This window comes from Rhipicephalus microplus, chromosome 7 (assembly GCF_043290135.1).
Source record: "Rhipicephalus microplus isolate Deutch F79 chromosome 7, USDA_Rmic, whole genome shotgun sequence".
In the NCBI taxonomy this organism is placed as follows: domain Eukaryota; kingdom Metazoa; phylum Arthropoda; class Arachnida; order Ixodida; family Ixodidae; genus Rhipicephalus; species Rhipicephalus microplus.
Window position 1 is genome coordinate 47,901,065 of NC_134706.1, and position 19,360 is coordinate 47,920,424.

At 45.7% G+C, this 19,360-nt stretch overlaps 2 protein-coding genes across 4 annotated transcripts in view; one reads left to right on the forward strand and one right to left on the reverse strand.

Annotated features, from left to right (window-relative positions):
- LOC142767763 (uncharacterized) overlaps positions 1–10,263 on the forward strand; it is a 61,052-nt gene extending 50,789 nt beyond the window's left edge. Inside the window, exons 5-6 of the mRNA XM_075869993.1 lie at positions 8,507–8,794; positions 9,994–10,263. Coding sequence (XP_075726108.1) covers positions 8,507–8,794; positions 9,994–10,212 — 507 coding nt within the window. The 3' untranslated portion in view covers positions 10,213–10,263. The remainder of the gene's footprint in view (positions 1–8,506; positions 8,795–9,993) is intronic.
- Positions 10,264–11,468: 1,205 nt separating this feature from the next.
- Positions 11,469–19,360, reverse strand: part of LOC119179239 (organic cation transporter protein) — a 61,503-nt gene continuing 53,611 nt past the window's right edge. For 2 of the 3 annotated variants that reach the window (XM_075869112.1, XM_037430307.2), the window contains 3 exons: positions 17,747–17,928; positions 16,046–16,191; positions 11,469–14,439 (listed from right to left, as the gene is read on the reverse strand). In XM_075869112.1, coding sequence (XP_075725227.1) covers positions 14,337–14,439; positions 16,046–16,191; positions 17,747–17,928 — 431 coding nt within the window. In that variant the 3' untranslated portion in view covers positions 11,469–14,336. The remainder of the gene's footprint in view (positions 14,440–16,045; positions 16,192–17,746; positions 17,929–19,360) is intronic. The other variant, XM_075869113.1, reaches the window with a different exon arrangement.

The following is a 19,360-nucleotide window of genomic DNA, read 5'->3' on the forward strand; positions in this document are numbered from 1 at the left end:
CAGGACATGAATGCATAATGAAAGTATATCGCTGGTGCAAACATGATGATTATGAGATGTGTGAGATGTAAGAACATGGGTAGGTACCACGCTCATGATGCACTCGCAGCCGTTTCGCTAGCTTCGCATATACGAAATTTGGTATTACGGGACGTGAATAGATGACCAAAATATGACTGGTGCAAACATGATAATCATGACATGCGTGTCATGTAAGAACATGACGCGCATGTCATGACGCGCGCACATGACACGCTCATGACGCGCTCACAGCCATTTCGCTAGCTTCCACGGTGCAAGAATTCTTCAGGAGAGCGAGCGCCACGAAGCGAGCGCTTGGTGGAAAGGGACCGATTAAGTTTTTGCGGCGCGCCGATAGATGGCTTGCCAAACTAAGGACCATGGTGGGCTGCTGGCGAATTCCGCAAAGCACATCCGGCGCGTCAGCGATGGTTTCCAAATCTGAGAAAATCAAGTAATCGCGTGATATCAACCACGCGACACGAGAGGAGCGGTGCCGCTAAGGAGGGGTTGATAAGGGAGGAGGCTGACGGTGCGGCGAGGATGTTGTGGCGACGATAAATGGGCACCGCTACTTTCCTACAACACGGGGAGGAGAAGGAGGAGGAAGAAAGTTTAAGCGGAAAGACAGGGAGGTTAGCCAGTTCTTAGACCGGCTGGCTACCCTGTGCTGGGGAAAGGGGTGAGGGGAATGAAAGATGTTAAAAAGAAATGTTGCGAAGAAAGGGAGAAATTACAAAAAAAAATTGCGACAGAGGAAAGGCAACATCAAAGAGTATATAACACTAAAGTCTGTCTCTGAGGCCAGTTGTCCGCAAAAAGCGCTGCAAAGCTTTCAAAGCCTTCTGGGCTGAGGATGGGCTCGGCCAATGACCCAGAATCCTTTGTTCCGACAAAGGCCGATTGTCTAGTCTATCCAGAGCTGCAGTGAGTTCTTGTCTTTGCACGTTGAAATGGGTGCACTCACACAGAAGGTGCACGATGGTTTCTTCGCAACTGCAGTAAGTGCATGTAGGAGAGCTGGCCATCCCAATGAGATAAGAGTATGCGTTCGTGAAGGCCACTCCAAGCCACAGGCGGCATAGAAGAGTCTCCTCAGCTCGAGATATCCTTGGGGGAAGACGAAGCTGCAGATCGGGATCCAAGTTATGCAGGCGCGCGTTTGTGAAGTCTGCTGAGTTCCACTGTACCAGTGCGAGATTACGTGCAAGCGAACGAAGTCTTGTAGCTGCGTCGGTTCTTGAGAACGGAATGGCTGTGTATTGGGTACCGTCGTGTGCAGATCTAGCAGCCTCATCTGCGCGGTCATTGCCATATATACCGCAATGACCTGGTATCCACTGATACACTATGCTGTGCTGTTTTTCGATTGCTTGGTGATGAAGAAGTCTTATTTCAGCTACTAACTGTTCATTAGGTCCATGGCGAAAGGGTGATGTAAGACATTGAAGAGATGCCTTCGAGTCCGAGAAGATCGACCAAATTCCCGAAGATTCTTTCACTATAAACTCCAGAGCTGCACGAATGGCTGCAAGTTCTGCAGCTGTCGACGACGTCAAATGCGATGTCATGAATTTAATTGTGATGTGCCTCGCGGCAATAACCACCGCCCCTGCAGAGGTTACTGAAGACACCGAGCCATCCGTGTAAATGTGAAGGCGTCCGTTGTGCTTCTCTTGCAGGAAAAGTAATGTGGCCTGTTTCAGGGCTAGATGCGACGACTTTTTCTTATTTTGGATGCCAGGAATTGTAAGAAGGGCTCTTAGTGAGTGTAGGCACCATAATGGTATCGGCGGCTGGGCTGCATGCGTGAAGTGCAATGGAAGCACTGCGCAAAGCTGAGCTACAGTTGCGCTGAACGCTGAGTGGGGCCTGGAAGTTCGAAGTGAGGCGAGGTGACGAGATGTAAGCCGAGCGAAATGTCTTATGTGCATTCTCAAAGCGTCTACGCGGATGTATGCGTTGACTGGATAATCACGCGCAATGATGACGGTCGCTGCTGTAGACGCGCATCCCGGGAGACCAAGGCATATTCTCAGGGCTTGGGCTTGGATCGACTGGAGGACCCGCAAGTTTGTTCGTCGAATCCCGCAAAGCACGGGTAAGCTGTATCGCATATAACCGAGGAACAAAACAGTGTAGAGTTGGAGCATTGCTCGTACCGATGCACCCCACGTTTTTCCAGCAAGAAACCTCAGTACGTGGGTGATCATGGTGAATTTAGTTTTCATGTGGGTGATGTGAGGGCTCCAGGAGAGGTCGCGATCAACTATGACTCCGAGGAATCGGTGGGTCTTCACGTAGTTGATCGTGTATCCGTTGATTTTAATAACATATGGGCTCATAGCCTTATGCGTGAATGCTATAAGCGAGCATTTCTCTGATGACAGCTCTAGTCCCCGTTCTTCCTGGTACTTTGTCGCTATTTTAGCCGCTCTCTGAAGCTGGGCACGCAAATGAAGGCGTGTTACGCCCGACGCCCAGATGCAGATGTCATCTGCATATATTGATAGATAGACAGATTCTGGAAGTGCATCAACCAGGCCGAGTAGCGCTAGATTGAAAAGTGTGGGGCTAAGAACACCGCCTTGAGGCACACCTTGACGGTTGCAATGGTGCGTTATTGTGCCATTCTCCGTCTGTACAAAGAAAGTTCTGCCTTTCAGATAGCTGTGGATCCATCGTTAAACCCGACCCCTTAATGCAACATTTTCCATGACATCCAGAATGGCTTCATGTGATACGTTATCGTATGCACCTTTCATGTCCAAGAACCACGCCGCAAATAAACGTTTCAGTCTTTTTTGATGCTGAACAGATGATACCAGGTCTATAACGTTATCAATGGCGTGGCGCTCCAGGTACCACTCTAGGCGAGTCAAAATCATCCTCTCCATCACTTTCCCGAAACAACTGGTAAGCGCGATAGGGCGATAAGAGGTCAAGTGCAGAGGAGATTTACCTTGTTTAAGCACAGGGACGAGGCGGCTGGATTTCCATGAATGAGGGATGAATCCGCTGCTCCACGAGTCGTTGTACACGGATAGAAGGGCCCGTCGAGCTGCTTCTCCGAGGTTGCAAAGAGCCATGTACGTGATCCCATCCGGACCAGGCGATGAAGATTGTTTGCATGCCGTCAAGGCCGCTTGTAGTTCCTCTAGAGAGAAAAAGGTGTCCATTCTTGAATCTCTGGAAACTGGAGCGTTTTCTAGGTGGCGCGTGGTCGTCACTCAACGAAGCACATTGGACGTGCTGAGCAACGTCAAGATGTTGGATAACATCAATGTTCGCTCATATATACCTGATGGCCGCGACTCTACGGCAGGCGCCATTTACGACGTCGACATTTCTATCAGCGAAAGTGACTTTGCTGCTCTCATCAAACCGGTGTCTGCAGAACTTACTATACTGCAAGCTTGTCGCCTTGGCAAATCACGCTGCGTGAAGCTCGTGTTCAAGGGTGACAGCCTTCCATCGCAAGTCAAGGTCGGCCATTTTCAACACACAGTGCGACCTTTTGTACCGAAGCCCCTTCAATGCCGGAAATGTTATAGATTGGGACATGTCAGTGCTGTTTGTACAAACCTGGCTGTGTGCTCGCTATGCTCAGAATCACATAGCGCAGACGCTTGCCAGGCAGAACTTCGAAAATGACGAAAATGTCAGGGCCCTCACGAAGCATTGTCAAAAGATTGCCCAATCATGAAAAAGGAAATGCAAGTGTTGAGGCAAATGGTCCGGGACGGCTCAACTCACAGGGAGGCCGCTGCCCAAGTACGACGCCGGCGGTCTCGTCGCCGGAGGCCCCTGAGGAGACCCAGTGCTGAAGCAAGGATTGAATTTCACCAAACGACCGCCGGCATACCACCTCAAGCGTCCAGACACGCCGACAACAAATCCTCCAAGCAAGACAAGAGCATCACTAGCTCGCCTGAAGCATGGCCAGCGCTACCAACGATAGACCCACCGTTTGAACCACCGCATCGCTCGTCTACAATCACATCAGAACGAGAATGCGGTGATAGTCGCGACAAAGAAATCTTAGCCATGGTATAAAGGCCCTTATGAATACCATTCGTATGCTCCTCACTAGCATTGACAGTCCAGCTGCAAAGAGTGCACTTCAGTTAGTGGATGCGCTGAAGCCGGTGCTATCAAGTCTGGAAAGGCGTCATGGCTCCGCCTCTGCAAGCCTTTCGTAAAAAGGTCAAAGGAGCTTCGATATTTCAGTGGAATGCCCGAGGCCTCAAGCCCCACATTTCTGATATCCGACAATTTGTGTTTAAAAACCAGTTTCCAATTATTGTTCTCTGTGAACCAAGGCTACACAATGCAATACGACTATCCAGGTACGAAGCCTTCAAGTCCGCTGCCTGCAACGAACAAAGTAAAGTCATTGTATATATCAGATGCGACTTTACCTATATCGAGCACCGTGTAGCACCTCACGATGACAACCAGTATGTCTGCTTGACAGTTAAACGTAGAGACCTCAATTTCACGCTTGTAGGCGCATATATATCACCTTCAAACCGTTTTGAACCTGAGAGACTACGTGCACTGTTAACAGCCACACCTGGACCATGGATCCTCACCGGAGATTTCAACGCTCACCACCCGCTATGGGGAAGTCAGAAGACAGACAGTCGCGGAAGGCAAGTATTCTCCTTTGCTCTAGAGCAGCAGCTGCTTTGTGTAAATGACGGAAGCCCAACGTTTCTACGGGGAACGACATACAGCAGCTGCCTCGACTTGACATTTGTGTCACGAAGCCTAAATGGAAAGGTCAAGTGGTTCGCAGACTATGAAACTCGTGGAAGCGACCACATACCAACTTATTTGAAGATCAAGGGCCTGGAAAAATCGCCAAACTACGATACTTCGACTCGCATCGACTGGACAAAGTTCAGGTCACTGACGGAAAAAAGGTGTCAAGAAAATAAAACGCCTCCTCTTGACACCCTCGAGGATATGATTAGAGGTGCTACTCAAGAAGCGACCTATCATATTCAACATACTTCAGATTATTGTCAATATCAAGCGGAATTGGAACGGCTCAGAGCGATCCGTCATCGCGCAGAAAGAAGATATAGGCGCACTAAGTCCATTCACGACTTGAGGCTGGCAAGGTGCCTACAAAAAAAATTCAGCGGCGAATCATTTCACTTCACTCCTTTCGCTGGAAACATCTGTGCGAATCTTTGGATCCACACAAGCCTTTGACGCAGACATGGAGAATTGTCCGTGGCCTACGAACATCGCCACATCAACATCGCCCCTTCAAGTGTCTTTCTCTCCACCAAGGACGCACCGAAATTGAAGTAGCAGAAGATTTCTGCATGAAAGTTGCCGGTCATGCGTCCGCGTGCTATAACACGGGGATTTTCTACACCGATAAGGGGGAGGGGAAGCCGGGGCAGTTTGTTGCGCCATCTCCCAGGTTCCTATCGAAGCAGAACATTATCGGGCAGCGGATTGTCCCGGCGTTCACTCACCTAAAGCATTCTTGCACCGTGCTAGCTTCACATATACGAAATCTGGCGTAACATGGCGTGAATGGAATACGAAGCTGAATGACAGGTCCAAACATCATAATCAAGACATGCGTGTCATGTAAAAACATGATAACGTGACTACATATGCTACTCTCACAGCGCGCCTGAGGGCGTTTCACTAGCTCCCCATATACCAATTCAAATATCACGTGACGTGAGTAGACGATGAAAGTAAATAACACGCCCAAAATGATAATCATGACATGCGTGTCATGTAAAACATCACTACATATTACGCTCATAGCGTTCTTACGGCTGTTTCACCAGCTTCACATATATCAAATTTGGTATTACGTGAGCTGAACGGAGGATGAACACAAATGCCAGGCGCAAACATAATAATCGTGACATGGAAGTCATGTATGACACAATTCACGTACGCCTCGTAACGGTGTGTTCTATTTAAATTGACGTATCAACCTTCCTCGTTCGTGCTTCGCATATCATCAATTCCAACTGCATACCTGGGATCTGTAACTTTTTTTCTCTTATCTCCTTTCATAATAATATATTTATCCTTCGTAGTGGAGTGCCGTAAGTGTCTCGACAAAACGCATCTCACACTCCTCTGCTGCATAGTCGAGGTTCTCGACTCGCGAACTCCCGCCGCCGTATTTGCACTGCCCTCTGTGTAGCTGACGCAGAAAAGGACTTCGGACGATTCGACGACGCCCTCCGAACGTACACGAGTCTTCCACTAGGGGCACAACAGCTTGATCACCCTAGTTCTAAAAATACTCTGTCTTTCTTGAGGTGAACCGTCCTTGGGAAGCGTGTCACAGTAGATTCAACTAAGTACGAAAGGAAACCAAGGTAAAAGGAAGAAAGAATCGAAACACGGTCAACACGCTATACAAGACTCGGGCTCTCTTCAGGTTTCCTGAAGGTTCAGATTACGAGCAACAGAGGTAGACATAAAAAAAAGAGGCCAGTGAACAACAGAAAGCGATAATACTCGCGCGAGTATACCATTATCCAAACGGCCAGGAGAGCTAATTGTCGTAGGCGGCTAGATAGATAGATAGATAGATAGATAGATAGATAGATAGATAGATAGATAGATAGATAGATAGATAGATAGATAGATAGATAGATAGATAGATAGATAGATAGATAGATAGATAGATAGATAGATAGATAGATAGATAGATAGACAGACAGACAGACAGACAGACAGACAGACAGACAGACAGACAGACAGATAGATAGATAGATAGATAGATAGATAGATAGATAGATAGATAGATAGATAGATAGATAGATAGATAGATAGATAGATAGATAGATAGATAGATAGATAGATAGATAGATAGATAGATAGATAGATAGATAGATAGATAGATAGATAGATAGATAGATAGATAGATAGATAGATAGATATTTTTGTGTATTCAGAACAGCACAATGCGGTGATCGTGTGTGTTATGCTATGTTTATTGTGCGACTTTTCTGTAGTTTTCTGTGAATTTTAGGTTGTAAAAAACATATGACTTACTAGGTGTACAAGCCAATTTCACCCTTCCGATTACGAGTTTCAATATTTATATATCATATGCTGTTTGATTCGGTTGTTTTGGCATGTTTAATATTCCACTGCATAAGATATTTCATGCAAATCTTCTTTTTTTTTCGAGTATTCTATACTTTTGTTCTATAAGCGAGAAGAATTATCGGTACCGCCATAATTGCACCCACCTTTCGTAGTCATAGTTTTCATTAAAAAAGGACAAACTATAGGAGTGGTCTTCTATGCATGACGTTCACAAATAATCAATATAAGTGTGCACCGTATACGCGCTGTTATAATAAGAGGACATCTCCTCGTAGTCGCAATAAGTGGATAGAGTGATCGTTCAAAGATGTACTACCTGCTTAATAAGCCTACTCTCATGTCGTAATCAGCCATTTTGTAACAGGCTACGCAAAGCTTCGCATTAGCGTTCATCGCCACCGCGCATTCATCATACGCTACCCTGTTAGTCACCCGATTTAATTAAGTGGCGCACATAGCGTGCATACACCATGAACGCCATCTTTGCGTGTCCTTCTCCAAAACTGTCTATTATATTCTTTAGTTCGTTTTGAACATCGGTAAACGAATTCGCTGGGACGATCTGTAATGCCATTCCCCGCTTTTCTAGATTACAAAGGCATCTCGATTCAGGGATCTTTTCAGGCACCTGCAACCACGTGTCACCCCACACTCACTGCCAACAGCGACAAAATGTTGACGCAGAGTTGTGTTTCCCTGCATTCCGGCTTCACATTTTCCTTCCTGACTTGCTGGCTTCACTTTTAATTGTGGGGCTCAGTGACCACTTATACTTGAGCTTTTTGTAACCTCCGATGTAAAACCTATGTGTCCCATAAAAACTACATGTGTCCCATAAAAACTATACATGTCGCATAAAAATTTCTCCTATATGTGTCTCATAAAGATTTCTCAGGCGTCAACCTGGCATCTTGGCATGTTTTCTGGAAGGTTTGCTTGAATGCTTTCATTCGAGTGTTTTATTCGTGTGTCACCGTTCGCCACATAAATACCTGCCGATCTCTTTTTATTAAGCTCGCCAGTAGAGCAAATCAAACCACGGAAAGAAAAAAAAGATACTAAAAGACAAGAATGTGTAGAATTGATTAGGGAACAAGCATGTGTTCACAACATTCTACAATTGATAAGAAGAAATAATCATAGATCAGGTATTCAAAGTGAAGGCAAGATAACCGCTGGTTGTCATGATCGACAGACTAGATCCCAAAAGAAGACAAGCGCGTGAATAGTAGGCAGAGAGTTAAGTGAGCTGATAAGATTAGCAAAACATGGCCGCTACAAGCACAGGAACTGTTTGGGTTGGCGAAAGGGGGGAAGAGACTTTTGTTCTGCAGTAGCATACACTGAGGATGATAATAATGATGAACTCGCCTCGCAGCAACCCGACGTCGAACTGCCCGCAGTGGACGAGCGGCCATTTCTTCGACTGGTCTCACCCAGTCTTCTCATCAGCACGCGACTCGACGACCCTGCAACGGCAAGCATCCTGCGAGACGCGAGGATGCTTCCCCGCCGATCTCTCGTGCCCGATCCTCCGGTGTACAAACCGGCGAGGAACGAGAGTGACGCAACAGCAGTGACGTCACTCCCGCCCCCATCTGAGCGTGGTGATGAACGTCCGACATCCACGGCAACGTGGCAGTCACGTTCGTTCGATTTATCGGTGGTAAGAAACATTGAAAGGCGGGTGGCCTCGCATGTTGATATCTAGTTCGTATTTCACCTTAATCAAAGAGCTGAGGTGGAGGAGGAGTGGAGGAAAAAAAGGGACAGGAAGGTTAGCTTGTTCTCAGACCGGCTGAATACTTAGCAAGAGAGTTGAATTGCGCGAACTCGACAACGACCACAAATGAGGGAAGACGGGATGCAGTCGTTCCTTTAAGTTTGCTATGTTTCATTCAGTTCATCTCTCTTCGTCATAAACCAGCATTCACAACTGTCCACGATTGCGAAGTTTCAAAATTGGGCTCTCTCCAAGGTCTTTTGTGGTTAAGCGAAGCGGGACAGTGTGTTTTTTAAGTGCTCAAGGGGACAAAGCAGGACTTTTATTGAACATTCCTTCTCAGATAGCCGTCGTGCTGTCTCAGAGAAAGAAAAACACTCTAGAGAAAAAAAAACAGACCTGAGAGAGAAAGAGAGAGAGAGAGAGATAGAGTAGAGCCCTCCAATTTTCGTAAAATCTAACCTTTGTCGACGTACCGTAAACATTCAACTACTTTTGTAGAGACAAGTTTTACTCCCTTGTTATACTGATTGCTGTAACGGAAGGACGAACCATATTTTTTCACCTTCGTTATTTTTTTCCTGCTTCAAGGATCATTGTGTCCTCAGTCCCCTTTCAAAAACAATGGCGGGTTGGATGCAATCAGGTGGTATGGGATTGCTTATTGGGCACATTCCAGCCGGCTAAAACATCGGCAACTATTTAACAACAGCTGGCAAAAAAAGAAAAAAAATGTTGCACACTCGCCACCGTGGCTGCAAGCAACACTCCAAGGTTATCGTGTTGCAGATACCCAAGAACGTAAACAGGGAGATGACCGTCACCATAGCTGATTTGTTGGAGCATTGGGCGCCTTTTTCGAAGGTCGCAGGCTCGCTTCGTTTCCATTGGCAAGTTTTCGTATCGACCTCTACACTAACTAAAATAACGTCCCCTATACCTTCCTTCTCTTTATTGTGGGTTGTCTGTCATTAAAAGGTTGTGTAAAACAAAGAAATTAGCCCTTAAACTTCCCTCTTTCCTCCCTATGCAAGCATAGCATGTACGCACTCCCATATCTTCTGGCCCATTTTTTATACCCTAATTAATAGCTGTATTTTCCCTTTTTTTTCCTCTCCTCATCTGACTCGTGCCTTTTGCAGACACCCAGCGATGCTTTTTCCCTGGCGACGACGTGGTCATCTTCTTCTTTCCAGCCTAATCCCAGCCTGGACTCCCAAAACACTGGCAGGGAAGCCACGTCTCTCTGGACAGCGACACATAGCGAACGGAGTACCTCGAGCCCTGAAAGTCAAGTCCGCAAAGGGCCGAACTACACCACGGTTTTCGAGAGTGCGAGAACGAATGGCCACGAGCAATAAGGTGTTTACAACGCTTGAATGTGGGGCGTTAATGGGATTGTAATGCTACGGCAGTTACACCAACAGCATTAGTAAAAGATTTTGGTGTCGTTACAAACTTGAATTCAGTCTTGAGTGACGAGAATATATCAGTGTTACTTGGTAATAAAGAACTGTTCTGGTGCTTCAAAGGAAAACTATTATGATTTTATTTTAAGACTAAGATCGGGCTGCGTTATGTCGTTGAACTTTTTTTCTCATGTTTCCTGTGGGAGCAAAAACTAGATATTCCTGCAATATAAAAGATACAGTGTTTCGAAACGCTTTATTTTACTATGCTTCAGTGTTTAATCGCGTTTTGAAAACATTGTTAACGTTATAGAGCTACTTTTGTGTGTTATAATGTTATAGAGCGCTGGTGCTCGCGCGGGGTTTTTAGATCATAGTACACCTCCGGCAAATCGCTTAGTCGTAAAACAAATGAATCCTGAATATTTTTAACAACAAAGACCGCAAAATGAAGGATTTCTTCATTCCAGCCATGTCATGTAGATTGCTGGTTGCCTGGCACGTCACTTCATGTTACCAAGAGCGGAAACTCAAATATAAACTTGTGATGTGTTCATGGGATGGTTAGATGCGGTACTTCAAACCACATAGGAGAGTTCATAGGTCAAAGTAAAGAATTAGTATTGCTCATATATGTCAGCGTTGTTTGTATAGTTTTCGCGATTATACTACAGCTACTTTTCTGTGCTCCACCTATACAACAAAAAGAAATCATACTGGTTCCTCTATGCATTCAAATAAGATGACTCATAGGTGAAGTCTTTTTTTTTTCTCCAAGTCAATGCAATATACCTTCATTGGCTTCACTCTGAAAGCTTCTTACACCTGACCTGGTTTTTCAATGCTTTCATGATCGGCCAACCTTTTACCTGGCGGCTATGTTATGCAATGACGTCACAAGTTTTTGAAATCAGTGATGTCATGAATGCGTCATACGGTGACGTCATTATATATATATATATATATATATATATATATATATATATATATATATATATATATATATATATATATATATATATATATATATATATATATATATATATATATATATTATCACTCGCGTTGACGCCAATGCCGCCGACGGGGATATCCAATTCGTGCGTTTTATTAAAAAACCACAGTTGTCTCTTGCACTGTTTGTTTGTTTTTTTTCACATTAAGTGCAGGTAATTCATTTATTATTGATTTGGAAAATATAAGTCATATTTCGTAATGGGAACTCTTTATTGGCGATATTGGAGCACTTCTGCAGCGAGTGGAATTGACACTTCCCGCAGAAAAATTTCGAACGCTATGAAAACTTGGCGTGTTTGAACACCATCGTTCGGTGCTTGTTCTAGGATGGCAACTTTTTGTGGCATTTCACAATAGAGTGTGAATCCTATTACAGCGCCACACACACACAAAAAAAAGACACGAAAGCGTGTGGTCACCTCCATTTCCAACTTTTTTCAGCTTTTTTTTTCGCTTTTGGTTGTGCATATTGCACAGGTAATACCATTTACAATTTACTATAGTTACAGTAAAGTAGATTTTCAAGAGACGCAGCTCTGCGATTTTCTATCCTGAGGACACGCAGACAGATTATTTTGGAATGTTTTGTGAGTAATTTCATGAAATAAACTACTGCGGTTACTACAACCCATTCAGCTGTGGCGGTTACTTTTGTGCTTTCCCAGTTCATACTCTTAGCCAAAAGAGAGCAAGAGAAATTACTCATGAGCTTAAGCGGGCGTTGGGTGGCCCTGCAGGGGGAAGGCTGGTCGCAGCACGCCAGTCCCATCCCTATTATGTCAATGTAATGGCCAGGCTTTGCGCCCCCCCCTTCTTCTCGTATTGCCTGTAACCTCCCCGCCTCCCTCCCGTGCGTATGCCCATGAGATATAGAGCCACCTGCGTTGTCGATATGACTTGGCTTAACCTCAGCGTATTGTGTATTACGGCAGCTGACCACTTTGGTAAAGGAACCATGAAATTCGACGGCTCCTTCGACGTGCCACGTTCCAGAAACAACGTCAAAGGCTTTGCTCTTCTTTTCTCGAAATAAATGCAACCAAACAAAAATATATACGAACACAGTTGGACACGGTGGTTTCGTTTGTTTAGGTTAGAATTGAACACGACGGGCTGCGCAATAACAAACTCTTTAAATATATGCTAATTACGAATAATCGCAGAATATCTCGCAAATTGACACACTTTATTTTCCTGGACTGTAATTCTCAGTTCCTTGAAATTGTCGCATACCAATTAAACACATTCGTAGACAGTGCCTCATAATTTGCGCCCGAAGAGCATAACATGCAAAAGCCACGTGGCGCCCGCTGGCAGTGAGAGTGTTGCACACTTGCTGCGTTCACTACGAGTGGCTCTGGCTAACAGTTCTGTGGAATGAGCTCATAAAAGTACCTCACAAGACAGGCCATGGAGCGTCCCCCTTCGTCGCTCAGATAGTAGAGCATCGCACGTGGAGGCGAGTTTAGACCCCACTGATGACAAGGGCGCTTTGTCGTCCACTTCAGTCTCCTTTATGATGCACCGTGATCCTTAGAGTTAAGGAGAAACATCGACATAATTTCTGTCCTGCTTTCTTTGTCTACAGGTTTTATTCGCTCTGTCGAATGCAGGACTGGACACCTCGAACGACTGCACTTCCTTCTTATTGTCCACTTACAGGCGACAGAAACATGTCTTCAAGTCATTGCTTATCGCATCCCTCGTACACACTTTAAGAAGCAACTCTACTATTGTGACCTTTAACTTAAACCGAATTCAAGAACCAGTGATTGAAGAGAAAGATTTGTGACGTTATTTTGTTGACACTTCTGTCAGGGATAAACAGTGACTGAACAAAGAGAGAGTGAGATAGAGAGAAAGAAAAAATAAAATGAGAGATGGGCACGAAGGCCACCAGATTTGTAGCATCCGGTTTGCTGTCCTGCATTATTCAGAGGGGAATAGGGAAATAAAGATGGAAGGAAAAGCTAAGAGAAACGGTGGCGTGCTAGCTTAGGTACAATTAGGCTACCGTGCGCATAATTATCTTATTGCGTTTCAAACGTTCCACTCGATAACATACAATAGCAGCAAATGTTAAAATGAGTTACTTGACCAAATGGTCCTCGTATCACCCACTGTTTAGAAAGGCTGTACTCTCAGTGTGTCATATTAAAGGTTTCTTATATCCACTCCTACTTCAAAGACCTGAGACTTGTTTCTTTATCGCGTTCAGTAACGTTCCTATTGAAGCTGCTTCCTCCTTGCCGATAATGTCTTCATAGCAAACATGTACATTACCAGCACTCCTTCATATGTGGGGTTAACGTCTCAAAACCAGCATATGATTATGAGAGACGCCGTAGGAGAGGGCCCCGGAAATTTCGACTACTGGGGTTCTTTAACGCGTTCCCAAATCTGAGCAAACGGGCCTACAACATTTTCGCCTCCTTCGAAAACGCAGCCGCTGCAGCTGGGATTCAATCCCGCGACCGGCAAATCAGCAGCCGAGTACTTTAGCCACTATACACCACCACGGCGGGGCTACATTCTCCGCACTAAACGATGAACATATCAGAATTTGCAATTTTTCGGCTACACGCTGTCATCTACACTTGCGCTTTCTCATCTTGCGTGTTTTTAAGACATCATTTCAGTCACAGAAACACATCACTGAAGTCTTCGTGGACTCCAGCATCAGGCACTTTTGTGTTAGGAGCTTACGTTCCTGGTATCGAGTCTAATCGAAAGCTTATTTCCTCATGAACTTGCATGAACGGACAGCAGGGTGTCGTGAATCACGCCGTCAAGACGGGAAATATCAGGAGGGGGTAGCACGTTCGTTGCATGTGGTATGTGAGACTGTTAGGGGCCAGCCCATTTAAATTTTCACTCGTGATCTGTGTCCACCGTTCGAAACTCAGCACACGGCCATGTCAGCCTTCAACACTCACTGTGATGTGCACATAGAAGGACAGAGTATAGTGGGAACCGACCATTGCACACGTTGGCATTATAGTCATTGCCATGGCACTATCGTGGCGCAGTCATGCGGACAGCCGCTGCGAGCTGAAAGCTCAGTGCATGATGTCATCGTCACTTGAAGGAGGTCCAATTGTCGGCAATCTGAGCTTCGTGTTGTTCGCATTATCCTTGAGAGACACGTCTTTTTCTGACTTCCTGCAAGGGAAAAGAAAAAGATAATACACTAGAGGTAACCCTTTGTACGTGTAGAAAAAGTGGTTAGCAAAATGGAGTACTCGGTACCCTACTATGGGAGGGCTGAAAGTCGTTTTTTGGCCCTCACTCTTGATGAGGTCGCATCGGCAAAAATTGCGCATATGCCCGGCCTGGGCAATGCGATTCCACGCCTGCGCCACATTTGGCCTTCGAGCACACTCTGCGGACACTGTTTTTGTGTGTTTATAAAAAATGGGGAACCATTTAGAGCGCTAGGTACTCTACTACGAGAGAGCGTAAAGTGGTCCCATGCGCCTCACACTTTATGATGGCCCTGTAACTAAAGCAAGCTGTGTTTATAAAAAAGTTGGTAACGATTTAGAGTATATACCTGGTACTCTCCTATGGGAGAGCAAAAAGCCGTTCCGTGGGCCTCACGTTCTATGAGACCGAGAAATTTTGTTGTTGTTTTTTGAAAAACTGTTTAGAAGAAGTTCTCAATGATTGAGAGTACGAGGTACTCCACTATGGGAGAGCTTAAAGCCGTCCCATGGGCCTCGCACTTCACCCGTAGAACGCAGTATACGTTTCGACTGCTGCGTATGGAGGCCTTGCAACAGATTTCGGTAGCCGCGTCGTTTGGTGGAACATATCAGCGCCGATGCCGGAAATTCTCTATCTATGCGACCTCGAAAGCGAGCCGCTCATGTAAGTATTTCAATGCACTGCTTTTCAATAACTGAGAATCTCTTAGTCTTGTGTTTGATGGCGAGAAGCTGTTACTGATATGAAAATCCTATCTTTTATGGAGAAGGATTTGTGATTTCTTGCTGCCACATTGCTTAGTTAATTTCACACTGTTCACATTCACATTCTTTACATTTCCCATTCAGCCAACTGCGTAGGCGCACCCTCGCACCACGCCCGCCACCAGTCGGATCTGTCTCGCTTCCACTGCGACAAGCAGGAGCTTACGAAAGAAACAAAAAAGGAAAGAAAGAAAAAAAGGAAAGGAACAAAGAGACAAATTCAGTGCACATGGCACGACAACCTTTCCTTCATCCTAATTTCACGGTAGGGGAAGAGCACCTTCTGATTATTTCTGGGTTCTCAATTCCTTTAGGGCGTGCAAGCATAAGGTCGGGGATATTTCGGGTGAGCTCTTAAAAATTTTGTGTGTGTGTGTGTGTGTGTGTGTGTGAGTGTGTGTGTGTGCAGTAGTCGGGGTCTTAGAATTCCTCCATCACCGGCTGCAAATGTCCGTGAATGCAAGTTACAGTCTGAATAAGTGTTCCAAACGCCTTACCAGCTAAATTCAAGTCAGCACTTGCTCACCATTTCCCTAAGAAACAGGCTCTTTGGAATGGTGCTACTTAGACATCCTTGGTCGCAACCTGCCGGATTGCCAAAGAGACTACGGAATCAGACTTAACGCTCGACATAAGTCACGCTGGCTTTGTGGAAAAATCACATATACAGTCACCTAAAATACCTCGAAAGCGAACGACTTCTGCTTTTTCTTCTAAATGGGCTGCCCTCAGGTGACGTGCTGGCAGTTTTTGCTCGCGTCACGCGACTTCTGAACATGTGAACGAAAGCCAGTCACCTCGATTCACCCAGCTGTTTCGACTCCCGTATCGTGTCCGGTAGCGTCACTCTGAGCGTCTCAGGTAGCAGAAGCATGAGTGCCGAACTGAGCGCTGAAACGGCGGCCAGAGTTCCCATGGGCACAGAGTCAGAAAGATAATTTCTCTGTAACAAAAGGAAGAAGGGTGGCAGACAGCTCCGTCGTTGGAAGCAGGGGTATACTTTGAATTAACATGCACTTAGCATGTAGTGCAGAGAACGAAACAAACCACAAGTTCGGCTGAACGTTACAAATCGTAGCACGTGAAGGAGAAAGCCTGATGATTATCTTGCTAAGGCGTTAAGAAATGCAATCGGAGATAATACCTGCAGGCAACAAGCCGAAGCCACAGTTCACAAGCGCAAGGCCACAGATAGAGTAATGATACACAGGACGGGTGCTACTCACGTGATCCTTCCTTCTAAGATTCTTGTCTTGGAATTGTTGAGAAGCACAAATTCAGTTATAGCCGAACTAGCAAGAATTTATGCTTCGAATGGTGAGAGATGCACATTATATTAGCTCAATATTCTAGCCTGATTTTAGGTGAAGTGCGGGAAGTTTTATAAATGAAAAAACAATATCAAATCGACGGTACTGGTTTGAGTTGAGAGCCATATTGGAAACTCGTAATATTGGGTTATAAGTAAATTTAATTATAATAAGAGGCTGGGACTTGCGAAATTGATGAATAAAACTTAAGTCGACGATTTCATTGAAAGTGCAGATGGTTTTCTAATGAGAAGCTCGGATGTACTTGTGGCACCTGGAGTAGCAGATCTGAACTCCGCGCTTCTGTCTACGTTACCGCTGAGGTAAGCTTCGGCAGTGTGCCCCTCCGCGGTGGTCTAGTGGCTAAGGTACTCGGCTGCTGACCCGCAGGGCGCGGGTTCGAATCCCGGCTGCATTTTCCGATGGAGGCGGAAATGTTGTGGGCCCGTGTACTCAGATTTGGGTGCACGTTAAAGAACCCCAGGTGGTCTAAATTTCCGGAGTCCTCCACTACGGCGTCTCTCATAATCATATAGTGGTTTTCGGACGTTAAACCCCACATATCAATCAATCAAGCTTCGACAGTGTGACGAAACGCCGAGTTGAACCAAGGATTACACCAGGGCACAAATGCCAGGTGATCAAAAGAAATCCAGGTGGTCAAAACTTCCGGAGCCCATTTACTACGGCGTCTCTAAAAGTCTTATGGCAGTTTGTGGACAGTGCACCTCAACAATTACTGATAATTTTATTCTTTCTGTGGCAGGAACCCACCACGACACCTACGTTCCAACTCATGCGTTACGCTCCCAGAGGAACCGGTCCGCTAACTGCTTCAGAACGGTATGTCTAAGTTAGCTGATCATGACATGCTATTTTTAAAGACATGCTATTTTTAAAGGGTTGAATTGCCTCTTTATAGCCGCAGGTAGTGGAAATTTTCAAATCCTCTGCTACGATGTCTCTCATAATAATCCCATCGTGGTCCTGGAATGTAAAAACTCATCAAATACTACTATAATCCTAATCACCGTCAATCCCCGTTTAGTTCATCCTGTACTTTAGTGATCGTTGGGCGTCTTGTAGCTACTCATTAAACCTTTGTACCATCAAGGCTTACACCGAGGCCTCGTTCCATGAAGCAGCTAAAGCTTTCGCCTAAACAATTGCCCCTGTTTCTCCACTCACCAGTTCCAACAGAAACGGCGCTGTGGAAGAGCCGACTCGCGTGCCGATGAGGCAGGCGCTGACGCCGACCGTCCGGTACAGAGTCGGAAACACTTCGGCCGCGTAGATCCAAATGAGGGTGAGTGAAGCGGAGGCCAGCAGCTTCCCAACGATGGCGAACATCTGTCTTGGCACCACCCATACTGCGTGGACAACAATATTTTTTTCAGGGAAGTTTGAGAGTGTTGGGTGCAGTAGAAACACGTCAAAGTCTTTACCAAACGCATATCACAAATATAGCCTCGTTGTTTCTAGCTGCCGGCGTTGTTTTAGTGCTAGTGTTAGCCAATATGTTGAACAATTGAATAAGCACCACGGAGTCAGATATGAATGCCTTATCCCCGTATTTTAGAACGTTCCTTCAATGAACGCTTCACCTTGACCTCAAAAAGTCGATTCGAGTGCCTTCTCTACAGGCACAGCAAGTCAATGCATATCAGCGATAATCTGCCACGATTCTTCAAAAACGCCGTGTCAATTTCAGTCGAGCAGTGGCGCAGTGCTCAACTCTGTGAAGGATGAACTTCGAGTCGAGGAGCGTTTGTGAATATAGTATGGTTGGCCGGTCATACCACGGCGTGCTTCTAAGGCAGGTACGCTGAAATAAGGTATAGCAACGGCACGCGGGGATCAGTCCTGTGACGTCATCAAACATCCGAGGAAAGTAGTACGAAACGAAGACAGAAAAATGTATCTCTTATCATTCATTTTCCTAAGAATCGGCGCTTTTCTCGAATCGCGGAATGATCGAGCCGAACGGTAAAAGTATACGTCAGTGGCGGAAAAAGGCGCCCGTTTCAGCTGCGCCCAAAAGGCATGACGCTAAGACGTTGCCAGGCAGACCATCCGTTATCCAATTAGGTTGAGGGATCGCGATAGCAACGAGATGCAAATTATATTATGCCCTAAAGTTTCCTGGTACCTCCGATTGTCACAGCCGTCACCTGAGTGACAGAATTGACACGCACTTGCTACTTTTTTTCTTGTCAGTTGTACTACCTTGAAAGCGTGCGTAGCGAAAGAGCGTACTTGCACAGGGTACGGTGATTGAAACGTGATTCTCAGAGGTAATGGGTCATGGTCGTAAAGATGACGCGACGGCGATCACGTTTTCGACGCCTGGTTACTGCATCCGCTACGCAGTACCTAAGTCTGTCGTTTACCTTGGCACCGGCAAAGATCTACAACCTATCTCAAGGTGTGCCAGCGTGCTCCAGCGTCACTTTGAACAAGTCCACACGCTGTTTTGAAGCGAGCAGCGCTCCGCTAGGACCACCAAGTACCACTGACTGAACGGCTCTCTGTCGGATGCTGTCTCCTGCCTTTGCCGTTACTCTGCAAGCTACGCACTTCGTCGGGATCCAGTCTTTTTTTACCCTTAAAGATCAGCCGTTATCTTGCCTTCGTATTACGTGCCATGCCTATGTCCATTTATTCTTCTCGATTTAAACTAAGTTGTCCTTAACACTCACTCCAACTATTCCGTTTCATTCGCCGAGCACTGTATTACGGTGAGCAATATGAGCTCGAACACGTGAGTGTGTGGCAAATAACGTGCAAACTGAGAAAACGTGA